Source organism: Brassica napus, chromosome A10, assembly GCF_020379485.1.
Source record: "Brassica napus cultivar Da-Ae chromosome A10, Da-Ae, whole genome shotgun sequence".
In the NCBI taxonomy this organism is placed as follows: Eukaryota; Viridiplantae; Streptophyta; class Magnoliopsida; order Brassicales; family Brassicaceae; genus Brassica; species Brassica napus.
In genome coordinates, this window is record NC_063443.1 from 1,546,990 (window position 1) to 1,559,946 (window position 12,957).

Below are 12,957 nucleotides of genomic sequence, written 5' to 3' on the forward strand. Positions count from 1 at the left end.
TAATGAGAAGCAGAGTTTTATTTATATTGCTAGTTCTCGCTGCTAGTTGCTCCCACTGCTCCGATGTGGGACTCTGTATAACGAATAAAACAACTATATGTGGGCTTTAATGGGCCTTAAATACATTTAAAAGCTGGGCTTTAAACACACACGTTGTTTGGAGTGAGAAAACCCTAGTAGTACTATAGCGTCGCTATATTAATAACCTCGTAAACCCTAATCTTCTTACACATCTGCTCAAGCCGTCCAAAATGTCGAAGCGAGGTTCGTATTAGATCTGAAATGTATTCAATATTATCAATTATTCGTATTGCTAATGGGGTTTGAATTTATTTTATAGGACGTGGAGGTACGTCTGGTAACAAGTTCAGGATGTCGCTTGGTCTCCCCGTGGCGGCGACCGTGAACTGCGCCGACAACACTGGCGCCAAGAACCTCTACATCATTTCGGTGAAGGGAATCAAAGGTCGTCTCAACAGATTGCCTTCCGCTTGCGTCGGAGACATGGTGATGGCTACGGTGAAGAAAGGGAAGCCTGATCTAAGGAAAAAGGTTATGCCAGCTGTCATCGTTAGGCAGAGGAAGCCCTGGCGCCGAAAGGATGGTGTTTTCATGTACTTCGAAGGTAAAAAAAAAATTCACTTTCTTTTAAAACAGTTAATTTAAATGTTTTAATTAGTTAAATAGTTTGTTTTGTCAATGAATAGTTAGATTTTTAATAGTGATTTAGATTCGTGTTCCAGACTTGTGTCATGTGTTAACTAACTCGTTTTGAGGGTGTATTAATACGAAACAAGATCTGGTAAACTTAAAATGTGTTCTATCGTTACAGATGCTCTGATGCTTTAACGCTTGTATCTGCTCCATTTGAACTCGATATTTTTTATTAATCTTTTAGATTAGATATATGTAGTTTATGTGATTGACATTAACCAGGGTTAAGTCAAGTATCCACCGACACGTTTAGAGGGTGTTGATACGGTTACAAGTCTGGGAAATTTAATTTGTGTCCTTCGTTACAGATGCTTTATTTTGCTTTAACGCTTGCTTCTGCTCCATATGGACTCTACATGTCACTCTTTAACATTGATAATTGATTTTCTGAGTTTGTGAACAGATGTTGATTTGGTGTTATGTTTGTACATTGGACAGATAATGCTGGAGTCATTGTGAACCCCAAGGGAGAAATGAAAGGTTCTGCGATCACTGGTCCTATCGGTAAAGAGTGTGCTGATCTTTGGCCTAGGATTGCTAGTGCTGCCAATGCCATTGTCTGAAGACAAGATCCATCAATCACTTGCGTTTGATTATCTTTAAAAACAAATTTGAGAATTTTTGGTAGATGTTTTTTTTTTCTGACAATATGTACGACATTCAAATGTTTTTTGGTTATCTAGACATTTATCAATGGTTTCTACTTTTGTCTTAAAATATTTGCTAAAAGCTGAAAATAATTATAAAACACTAATGATGATTATAGATTCATTGGTCGTAGTAGTTTATGGCCCTGTGGCTATGTATGAATGCTAAAGCAACCGAGATAGATTGCAAAGCAGATAGCCATGTTTGGTATTGGACAAAGTAGCGTCCTCGTGGAAGCTGCTCCATCCTTAGTACAGTCGTATCATGTTTTGATCCCTGAAAACACAATGACTCCATCAGATTCTAGTTTGATCTATATATATAGTAGAAGAGATATTACCTCTATGAATAGCTCCAAGAGATTATTATTTTGTAGTTGGCCATTAAGAAGGGTTAAGGAACAACCCAAGTCCCATCCTCCACAGTCACAGTTTCCTTGAGATTTCCACCTCTCTATCAAACTCGAACATGGCCCTCCATGAATCCCTGATGGAACCACAACATCAACACTTGTCTTAGATCTTGAACTTCCACTTTCATTTCGAACCAACGTAGATTTCCTCAAGAACTTCAATCCCCAACCTCCGGTTTCTTCTTCTTCTTCTTCTTCTTCTTCTTCAAGAAACTCTTGTTTCACAATAATAGCTAACATTTCAAGATTGGGTGGAAGGTTGTTTTCCAGTAGATTCACCTGCTCGTGATCAAAGTTTGGTTGTTGCATCTGCTCATTGTTGTTCTTCATCACACCGACTACTTTTTCACACAATCCTCTATTTTTCTTCTTACACGGTGTCTGTGAATGCTCACAATTGTTGCTGAACAAAACAAACTTTCTCTCTATGAATCTCTCATTCAACAATGAACCTGAGGACAAGGTTGACACCTTAATTCTACCAACTAGAAGCGATGATGATGATGATTCTCTTCTTTGCAGATGAATCATATACGAATACTCTAAACCACTTTGGTCTTCATCCTTGCTGCTTAAGCTTGCTACATAAACATCTTTTTGATTGTCCAATTTGAAAACAAAACGAGGCATTCCATTGGCTCTCATAGTGAACTGAAGGGTTCCTTGAGAAACGTCTCTAGATGGAGACGAGAAGGTGTTGTTGCTAGGTAAAGAGATTACCTTCCTAGACTGATCAGCAGCATTAGAGTCTGCTCCTGGTTTCCTCAAGAAATGACTTGGAGAAGAAGTAGAGAACTCGTGACTACATGATACTTTGGGGCTGTTTTTAAATATCTGTAAACACTTGCCGCTGCTCAAAACCGCCAAGCATCGTCCATCTTTCTTTCGTAACAAGTTTCTCGACTTTGGTGAGCTGTTTAGGCTTGAAGGACTCACGTCATTGTTCACATTCATCAACTGATGATGTTCATTCTTTTTAGTATCGCCAGGAGTATCACCCTCCATCGTTCACCTTGCTTTGCTCGTTGTAGAACCGGAGCAACTTCGATATTCACACGAGAGGGATTCCTAATCAATACAATACCTGAGACAAATATAGAAACATATTAAAATTGTTTATGGCCCCTGCGCAAGGATGACATACACAAATCTGAGAAATATTAAAATTTAAATACATAAATAACCAAGATTCCGATAGTAGTATACAAAAGGTCCGTTAAGACAACTAAAAACAATAGGATTGAAGAGAGAGAAAAAAGAATTAGAACAAAATAATAGGGGAATGAAACAGAAGATTTGTTATTTATAATTTTTCCATTTTAAAAAGGTTTTCTAGTTCTTTCGAATTAAATGAACGACAAAGGAAATCAGTTTCCTAAGAGGTACCTTTAATGAATTTAAAGTATTAAATTTAAATACTACTAGTAAATTTTTATTTAGTATCTTTTTTACTTTTTACAAATAACATATATAATAAAAATGAAACATTTAAAAAGTTTAAAACGGATTTAAAAATAAAAATAAATGTATATATAATATGATTTTATTAAAAAGAAAAGTTCACAAAAGATATTTTTGATATTAAAAATAAATATAATTCCTTTAAAACATACTTTATACAATATAAAATAAATATATTTTTAAAGTAATAGAAATATTTTCTTTATATAATACGAAATATATTTTTAAAGTAATAGAAATATTTTCCATTTTTTACTTATATAATATGATTTCACAAAAAAATCACAATTTCAGTGCTGATTTTTTAAGAGATTAAAAATGGAACCTAAATTTTTTTATATAATATGAAATATATTTTTAAAGTAATAGAAATATTTTCTTTATATAATATGAAATATATTTTTAAAGTAATAGAAATATTTTCCATTTTTTACTTATATAATATGATTTCACAAATACAATCACAATTTCAGTGCTGATTTTTAAGAGATTAAAAATGGAACCTAAATTTTTTTTTATGATAAGCATATTTTGATCGAATAATTACAATTTTTTTAAATAGCATATACTTTTAATGAGGTATATATATAGCTCAAACAATATAACATATAAATATACATTACAAATAAATTAGACGCTTAGTTTTCCAGTTTTGTTGTAGAAATATTTTCCCAGTTACTGACATATCCAGCTAAATGTTTCGCAAAACCTTTTTACAGGATTTCGATAACCTTGACTAGGGGTAACGTATCGCTCATTATTCATTGGATCACAAATGATCTTGCACGGGTTGTCACAAATTGCCGGAGTTGCTTTTTTTGATGCTTTCATGCATTGATTTATGACACAATCTTTTATACACACATCTCCTGGGATAGAATCAGAAATTTGTATCAAACAAATCACTGTAAATAAAGTTAAAATCATGAATGCCCTATAAGTTTTATTTAAAACTTGAGCTGCCATAAGTACCGTGAATGTGTAATTCAAAGTGTATAGTTTTGTTTATTGTGTTGTGAAACAAAGATGATTTAGTAAAAAAATTGGATAGGTCGAGATGATTTATATAATAAAAAGTTTTTACCAGATTATGGAAGCCAGTAATTTTTGGGAAGTCAATTCGTTGTTTTTTAATTTCTTTTTCTTAATTAAGTAAATATATCAATTGATTTTTTGAACATTTAGGTGTGTTATAAGCCCTGGCCACCTATGTAACTATTTTCTGTGAGTTAAAGTAACTAACTGGTCATATTATCATTTTTGGCTTATATAACACATATTCAAGTAACATTTTTGTTTTTAAAACTTGTAGCCATGTGTTAAGCTCTGGCCACCTAGGCAATTATTTTCTGTGAGTTAAAGTAACCAACCGGTCATATTATCATTTTAGCTTATACAACAGATATTCAAGTAACATTTCTGTTTTTAAAACTTGTAACCATGTGTTGTAAGTTGTAACAAAAGTCTATTTCAACACATAGAAGTTTGGGTCTTTTATACACATCTTGTAGTGAAAATTTCTTTCCATACTCGTTATTATAAAATTTGATATATATATATATATATATATATAAATCTATATATGATAAAAACATGTGCATTTTAAAAAAAAATCATAATTTATTATGTGTCCTATAAATAAAAAATTAAAATTTATAATAATTTAGCGTGTATTTAAACATATGGCCACATTAAAAAAAGCTTTCTGATAAAGATAGTTTTATTTCGATAAAAAAAGTAAGCTTTAGTGAAAAACAATAATCTAGTAGCATATTATATTACAGAAATTCTTGAAATTTTTTTTAGATAGATTAGGAAATAGTTAGCGGTAAAACACACGTGTGTTGTCGCATAAACCTGATTACATAAATTTTATAAGATTTTTCGAGAGATTTTTAATAAAATATTATTGAAGAATTGAATTGAATCATTAGTATTACATATATCATCGGTCTAGGTTCTTCAGGTAGTTGGTATATAAGAATATGAGTGCAGCCCAGCCTCTTGCAGTATTGAGATTCCCATCTATATAATGATTGCTAGACTTTTCAACTTCATTTATTTTTCATAAAATCTCAACAAATTGTTTTAGAGAAGCGGATGTAGAACTGGGAATTTAACTCTTTACTCGTGGGATCCAGTCCATTAGGTCCGCTGCGGGGTGGGTACGGACCCAAAAAAAACTGGGTTTTAAAAAATGTGGATCAGGCGGATCGTGTCAGAAATAGTGGGGCGGACGCAGGTCTTAATAATTCTGATAGCGGGTTAGCGGGCACCCACATATGTTGAGAAACAAGTGGTTTTGGTTTTTGGTTTGTGTTGTTTTTGTGTTTTAAGTTGTTAATATATGTCGTTTTTTAGTCTTATGTTGTAACTGTGTGCGGTTTTAATTTTTCAGGGGAATAAAAAAAATCTGAAAATCCTAGGTGATTTTAAGTTATATATTTTAAGTTATACATAATCTTACTAAAATACATTTACATATATAAAATAACGACCAATCTAAATGCAAATAATAAAATTAATCAAAAATTTAATATATTTAAAATAAAAAATATTATAGTTGAATTCAAAGAAATAAATACAATTCAATATGTCAAAATGATAACTAAATCGACTATGAAAACAACAGAACCGACTAGATATAACATATCCAAAATCATGTCTAATTAAATAATTATAATATTATTAATATAAATTATACATATAAACTATAAATTAATTTAAAATTAAAATTAAACTATCAATCATATATTATCATATATGTGTTTTATCATTATTAAAAAAAATCTTATTATTTAGTTTCTTTTTAAGTTTATGTTTTCTTTATTTTTGTGGAACTTAATATACCCATAATCAAAATACCCAAACAAATCTGAAATCTCATTTTCAAGATTATTTAAAATAAATTCTAGTTTACATTTCAATAAATCTAAGGCATGCAAGTATTTAGAAGTTATAAAATATTTTAATTATTGTAAATATTGATATTCGTTCATGAGCTTATAGAAATTATTAAGCTATACTTATGTATGTAATTTCTTATTGATCCTCCCTTTAGTTTCTAATATTTTAAAACCTCAACATATAATTTTAATAAATATTATTAAAATACATGCACATTTAAGCTAGAAATAAAACTAATTTGATTTGACTTTATTAGTATCAAAATAATTATACTTGAATTTGAATTTGAAAGAATATATGTAACTCAATATACTCACAACATGAATGAATCAACTAATCCACCTTATATCCAAAATCAAAAATCTAACTACAGTAAAAATATAATTTAATAATAAGAATCAATTTATTTTTATACATATAAATTACAAGGTGACTAAAAACATATTTATAAATAAAAATGATAGTTAACTAATTTTTACAATATAGTTTTATATATATGCATGAGATTTGATAATATTATCATTATATTAATTTATGTAATTTTGAATCAAACACTTCAATTTATTTTTTATTTAATTCTAAGCGCAATATCTGTTACATTTATACAAATTCTTACTAAAATATATTTACATATCTAAGAAAATAACTAATCTAAATGCAAATACTTTTTTTTTAAATAGCTATATTTAAAATATTTTAGTTGAATTCAGAGAAATAGATGCAATTCAATACACCCAAGTTATAGAAAAATCGATTTTCGACCCACAAACAACCAAACCGACTAGATATAATATGTCCAAAATCATATGTCTAATTAATATAAATTATACATATAAATAATAAATTTATTTAAAATCAAAAGTAAATATCAATTAATTATAATACATTAATTTTATAAATATTTATGCTCATGCATGAGCACGGAAAAATCACCTAATATTCTTTATAAATAGTGTAATTTTTGAGAAAAGTATAGAAATTTACAATTCCATTAATTTTTGGTTACCATTTAGAACCATTGTGTAAGAACATGGTCTTATCTATTTAGTAGTTAGTACTAAATCATTAGCTAGATTACATTTTCAAAATCAAATGCATCTAACATTGGATAAAAAAAAAAACCAAAAACCAAAAGAAAAAAACGTAAAATTCAAAGCTACAGAACATGTTTGGTAAAAAAGCCAAAGTTCTTGATATACCTATTTTACCTATAAGGAATATGGGTTATAACCTCTTCAACTGAAAAGAATAAAAAACTATAAAGTAACAAATCACTAAACCCTAAGATTGATCTTCAAGATCTAATGACAATTTAGATTTGAGCAGCCAGTTTTTATTTGATAACATCAAGGCAAATAGCACCATTTTGAAAAAAAAAAGACATTAACCTTTCTCATTGCAATGCTTTATACCTAAATTAAAAACGGATCAAAGACATATTTTCAGCTAAGATGAAAATTTACCTTCTGGATGATTGCTCCTCTTCCGTAGTATGTCTCACCAACTTTAAAGCATAAGCAATGTTACCTCTCCTCCTAAAGAATCATTGAGTAAGAAGAAAGTGGGCAAAGCTTTGAAGCAAAACATATGTGAGAGTTTGTCAAAAAAAAAAACATATGTGAGAATCAAAGAAATGGGTATTGTACAAACATAGCGTGTTGCATCCACTTTTATATATAATCTGCCTTTTGTTTTTTTTCAATGTTTCCACTTAAGTCTTATTTTCTCAACTTTTGGTTAATTGGCTTCTAGTGGGAGGTGAGGTGCGTGTGTGTTCGGTGGATCAAACTCAACACACATATCACTATCTCTTAACTTATAATTATTTTATCTTATGAACGCAGTTTTGCAGCATATGAAGATATGGTCAATGTTTTAAGAAAAAAACTATATACATGTAACATGTGAACGCTTAACATGCTATATACAAATAGGTACTAAGTATAAATCGTGTAAAATTAAAAATGCAGGGGAAAAGTTTTTTTTTAATAAGACTGTTACGTAGGAAACTTAAGATCTACTCGTTGTGCATCATCTAAATTGTTAAGCTTGCTAGAACAAAACAATGGTGATGATTGGTTCGACTATGGCTTAAAAAATTTAGTTGTAACTGTTTAGCTGTAGATAAATTGGTTGTAGCTGTAAAATTGTTACTGTAGACTTTTTCTGCAGAGCTTTTTGCTGTAGTTAAATTTGTTGTAGCTGTAAGTTATAGGCTGTAGATATTTTAAAATAAAATATATGAAATATGTGTTGTATAAATAAAATTATTATTTTATATGAATTAAAATAATTTATATTAATATTTTTTTTTATAAATTATCAAAATTTATTGTAATTTAAAAGTAATATGTAAATAATATCTATATTATTTAAATATCTTAATAATTAAAAAACACTCAAATTCAAAATTAAAATATTTATAAAAGTTTTTATTATGATTATATAGTTTATTTGATATTATAGATATTTTTGTTTACATTTTACATATTCTACAGCCTATAAAAATATGATGTAGCATTTTTGCCTAAAATACATGATAAAAAGTTTTGCTTTATTTTTTTTGCTGTAGCTTTAAAAATAAAGCTAAAGCATGATTGGTAAAATTAAATAAAAATTTGATGTAGACTTTAATTTTTCGATGTAAAGCTAAAGCATGATTGGTAAAATTCTCGACCAAGCCTACTTGGATTAGGCTAAGAGAACCATTATGTCCAGAAGTTCTCGACCAAAGCTACTTGGATTAGGCTAAGAGAACCCTCACCTCTGGTACCATGGAGCAGACTAGTTTGGTTCAAGGAAGAAATATCGAGATGTTCTTTTGTTACTTGGATGGTGGCTCTCGCTAGGCTTCCCACCAGGGATCGGCTTGCTTCGTGGGGCATGAACGTTCCAACGCAGTGTGTTCTTTGTCTCTCCGGAACAGAGTCTCATTCTCATCTTTTCTTTCAATGCCCTTTTGTTGCAGCAATTTGGGCTAAGTTCTCTGCCAGTCCAGTTCTGCTTGCTCCAGTCTCTATCCAAGCGCTTGCTGGTGTTATTGCTCATCCCCACCTCGCTGGAGTCGCTGGTATGGATGCTGTGCTGAAGCTTATATTGCAGGTAATTGTGTATTGCATCTGGCGGGAGCGTAACGTGCGCATCTTCCAGCAAGTCTCTACATCAGTTGCTGAAGTCTTCCCTCGGGTGGATCGTCTCATCAAGGATCGCCTGCTTGCCATCAGTCGTCACGCCCAACCTCCGCCATCGCCTTCGCTGCTCCTGCTCTATCTCTCTTTGTTGCCCGCGGGCCTGTAATTCTTGCTCTGTTGTCTTTGCTCTCTCTTATTTTCTTGTAATAAGTGGCTTGCCACAATTCTAAAAAACTGAAAATCTTGGTATAAATCTTAACATTTAAACCAAAAAAAAAAAAAAAATGATTGGTAAAATTTAGTGATTTAAAAATAAATAAAACTAAAATAGAGAGATAAAGCCCAACCAATCACTTCCGAGATTTTGATTCAATAATTTATTTCTCTCCTCTTTATTGTGACATATTTCAATAATTTATTTAGAAAGCGTAATACTATATCTACTTATACGAATGTAAATATTATACTGAAAACATGTTTCGGATTGTTTCCGCCACCAACGTAGTGCTATACATTATATTTAGAAAAATCTTATACAACATCAATTCACAGAACTGTGCTAGTTATGAGAAATGATCAAGAAAAAGTTAAGGAGTTACAAATGATATTCAAATGACTATTATTATACAGCATCCATCAAATACAGCAGACATTATATGATACCATGTTATATAATCTATATCTATACAAAACTTTGTAATGTTCTATATATGTAACGTAAACACTCCCCCTCACTTCAGTTTTATTTATCATGGCCTATCTAAACCCTTTATCCCTCTTTTTATGTTAATATATGTTTCTGAGAAAATCTGAGTCATAGCCAAAAAATGCACTAATAAATATACAAGTATACCTCTATAAAATACTATTTCGTGATTATAAGACTATGTAAACTCAAATCCAAGACTGGATTGGATAGTTGAACTTGAAAGAGTTGACACCACTTATGTGTGAAAATATGTCCGAAGAATTAACCAATTGTTCTTCTTCCTTGACCCCCACCTGCAAACCGGACCGGCCGGGTTAAAACGTTTATCATATCAAAGTATCAAACCAACCTAAAAATTCATAAGACTTTAACTGTAGCTGAACATGATTGATCTTACATCATCATCATTGTCTTCTTCGTGATGACTAGAAGAAGCTTGTCTATTGGGCTCACAAAATTCATCGTTCTTTGCAAATCTTCCTCTAACTCTTGGACGACTATCTGCCAATGTCTTCCTACATGCATACTGTTTTAAACAAAATTTTATTTTTAACGAACTGTATATCGGTAACCAGTGTTTTAATATGGTTTTAATGGTTAAGCATAGAAACCTTAATTTTCTTGCTGAAATTCCTCTCATTTCTCTTCTTCATGTACCTATGAATCTTTTCTTTCCTCTGCTCAGCTGTAAGTTTGCTGACACTGTTGAAACTCGGGTCATCTAAACCGGTTATCTCTGTTCCTAACTGCGGAAGGACCGGTTTGGCCAGGTGGTTCTGGTTTTCGCCACCGTCAAGTACCTATTCCGAACAAAAATGACAAACATAAGTACCAGGTGCATATATTTAACCGGATTACCAAACTGGTTTCATTTCTTGTACCTGGAGATGATGATCTCCTGTATCGAAGATGGGTTTGATCGGATCTGGGCAGAACATTCCACCGTTATCAGCCTGGGTTTCCATCAACTGATCATGTGACGGTTTAAAATCAGAACCAAAACCGGAGTAAAACCCAGATCTTTCAATGGGTAAACCGCTGTTCATCATATTCTTGGTTACAGCCATATAAGCTGGTAAACCGGGACTACCCAAGAAAGGAGAAGTAGGGTTTAGGGAGCCAAGATTGTAACTTGGGACAGAAGAAAGACAATCTTCTTCGAAAACCGATAAAGGAGGAGGCAGAGGATCACAAGAAGATGAAGAGTAGAGGATGTTAGGAGGCTGATGAAGTTGAATACCGGTGAAATCAAACTGGTCTTGGAGCTGATCGGAGACTGGGAACTGAATAGAGGAAGAGAAATCGATGGAAGCTGTGATATCGTTATCAAAATCGTCTTGTGAATCGAATATGATCGATAAGTCCCCGTTGTCATCGTTATTGTTGTTGTCTTCATGGTCTTGATTTGAACTGCTGTTGGATTTGTCTGGAAAGTTATTGACGTTGTTGTTTTCAACATAGCCACAACAGTTAGAAGCAGAAGTCACCTCGGAAGTTTGGTTAAAGGTCTCTTCAAATAATTGTGGATCGCAGAAATCAAAGATTTGTGCGGTGAGAGGGCTTGTGATCTCATCCTACAAAACAAAACAAAACAACAAGATAAGTTGCTGAAAAAAAACATTGGTAAAATATCTAACAGGTAATGTTTTTGAGACATACGTCGAAGGCTTGCATGAAAAGATGGTCGTATTTTCTAGGGTCTAACTTGTTGCACACCAAGAAAAACAGATCTAACTTAAGACAGTCGTTTAGAGAGAGGTGGACAAGGAGGGACAGTTTCTCGTTCGTTCAGATCAGATCTCGTTCGTTCTTTGTGGCATTTATCAAGAGGAATCCAGTTAGATAAAATAATTAATTAACGACAAGGAGGGACAGTTTCCATAAAAGGAAAGTTTTTGGATTCCGGTGTTTCTTTTACGTCCACAAATTATAAACATTGCCTGGTAAGAACTAACATCAGATATTTTTTATAAAAGAAAAATTAAAGGCATAGTAAGAATAACAACCATTTTTCATGCATAAATTTATTTTTTACTGAAAATTCAAAATTCTTTGTCATTACAAAGTTTTTATATCAACGATAATCAAATATAAAATTCTCCCTCTATCATACTATGTTTTTAGGATAAAATGTTTTTGACCATTTAAGAAAAGTAAGATATAGAACTTCTTATACCTAATTAATCAACACATTCAAAGAATTATATATATATATATATATATATATTAATTATGTTTTCGATAAAAACACAAACCATGCATTCAGGGGTTTATAAATCAGGGAGTCATTGACTCATTGACGATTAAGAAAAAAAAAGCGAAGAGTTACCATGGAGAGCTGCTCATGAGACGAGATTACGTCCTGCGACATCCTTATGTACGTTTCTTTATGGACTCCAACGTGATACCAAGATTTTCTGGGAAAATTTCCCAAGAAAGGGAGAAATCATTGAACGAGGCTTCTTGAATGCTTTCTCGAATGTGGGAGGGGTGATGTCTGAACAAGAAATCCACAAAATTAAGATATAAAAAAACGGATAATAGTTAATTAAACAGAACAAAAACTGACAATTCTGTTAAAGACAGAGAAGATAAGAAAGTTTCTTACAGCTTTCTGGAGAATTGGAGGTTATGGAAGTTACGGTAACCAATTTATATAATTTTGGTTAAATGTGTGTATGTATTTGTGTACGTATGTGCATGATATAAGCTGGTGTGAGTTAAGGCCTTGAAAAATGCTACGTGGAAATTACTCGTTAAAGGCGCTGGTCCTAGAGTTTTTTTAAACGTGATGCGGCGTGTCATGATTGGAGAAAATGTTTGTATTTTGAGTTGACGTGGAGAAATTGGTCCCACTTAAGTGGTGACTTGGTTGACCTGTAATGGAGTTTGACCCAAAAATTCTTTGTTTTCCGATTATTTTGACCTTTTGACTGGAAGTTGTACTAATTTAAGCTTTTTATTTATAGAATTAG

At 31.7% G+C, this 12,957-nt stretch overlaps 5 protein-coding genes across 7 annotated transcripts; 2 read left to right on the forward strand and 3 right to left on the reverse strand.

Moving 5' to 3' along the window:
* Positions 1 to 60: 60 nt before the first annotated feature.
* Positions 61 to 1,417, forward strand: LOC106371013 (60S ribosomal protein L23). The gene is made up of 3 exons (XM_013811028.3): positions 61 to 264; positions 341 to 625; positions 1,153 to 1,417. Exons 1-3 carry the CDS (start codon positions 252 to 254, stop codon positions 1,275 to 1,277), a joined length of 423 nt encoding a protein of 140 aa, XP_013666482.1. The 5' UTR covers positions 61 to 251; the 3' UTR covers positions 1,278 to 1,417.
* Positions 1,367 to 8,049, reverse strand: LOC106369425. Its single transcript, XM_013809584.3, has 3 exons — positions 7,606 to 8,049; positions 1,703 to 2,858; positions 1,367 to 1,638 (listed from the first exon to the last, which is right to left on the reverse strand). The coding sequence occupies exons 2-3, from the start codon at positions 2,777 to 2,779 to the stop codon at positions 1,483 to 1,485; spliced, it is 1,233 nt and encodes a 410-aa protein (XP_013665038.2). The 5' UTR covers positions 2,780 to 2,858; positions 7,606 to 8,049; the 3' UTR covers positions 1,367 to 1,482.
* On the reverse strand, positions 3,510 to 4,752 carry LOC106369424. Its single transcript, XM_048743409.1, has one exon. The coding sequence runs from the start codon at positions 4,199 to 4,201 to the stop codon at positions 3,911 to 3,913; it is 291 nt and encodes a 96-aa protein (XP_048599366.1). The 5' UTR covers positions 4,202 to 4,752; the 3' UTR covers positions 3,510 to 3,910.
* Positions 8,050 to 8,974: 925 nt separating the features above from the next.
* LOC125579268 lies at positions 8,975 to 9,439 on the forward strand. The gene has a single exon (XM_048743243.1). The coding sequence runs from the start codon at positions 8,975 to 8,977 to the stop codon at positions 9,437 to 9,439; it is 465 nt and encodes a 154-aa protein (XP_048599200.1).
* A 424-nt stretch (positions 9,440 to 9,863) lies between these two features.
* On the reverse strand, positions 9,864 to 12,497 carry LOC106370106. 3 transcript variants are annotated; one of them, XM_048743410.1, is made up of 5 exons: positions 12,312 to 12,497; positions 10,864 to 11,556; positions 10,594 to 10,758; positions 10,380 to 10,508; positions 9,864 to 10,275 (listed from the first exon to the last, which is right to left on the reverse strand). In XM_048743410.1, the coding sequence occupies exons 1-5, from the start codon at positions 12,351 to 12,353 to the stop codon at positions 10,168 to 10,170; spliced, it is 1,137 nt and encodes a 378-aa protein (XP_048599367.1). In that variant the 5' UTR covers positions 12,354 to 12,497; the 3' UTR covers positions 9,864 to 10,167. The 3 variants fall into 3 exon arrangements, with proteins under 3 accessions (XP_048599367.1, XP_013665630.2, XP_022548691.2); XM_013810176.3 differs by having other exon boundaries at positions 10,594 to 10,782; positions 12,312 to 12,496; XM_022692970.2 differs by lacking the exon at positions 12,312 to 12,497 and adding an exon at positions 11,642 to 12,203 and having other exon boundaries at positions 10,594 to 10,782.
* Positions 12,498 to 12,957: the final 460 nt, after the last annotated feature.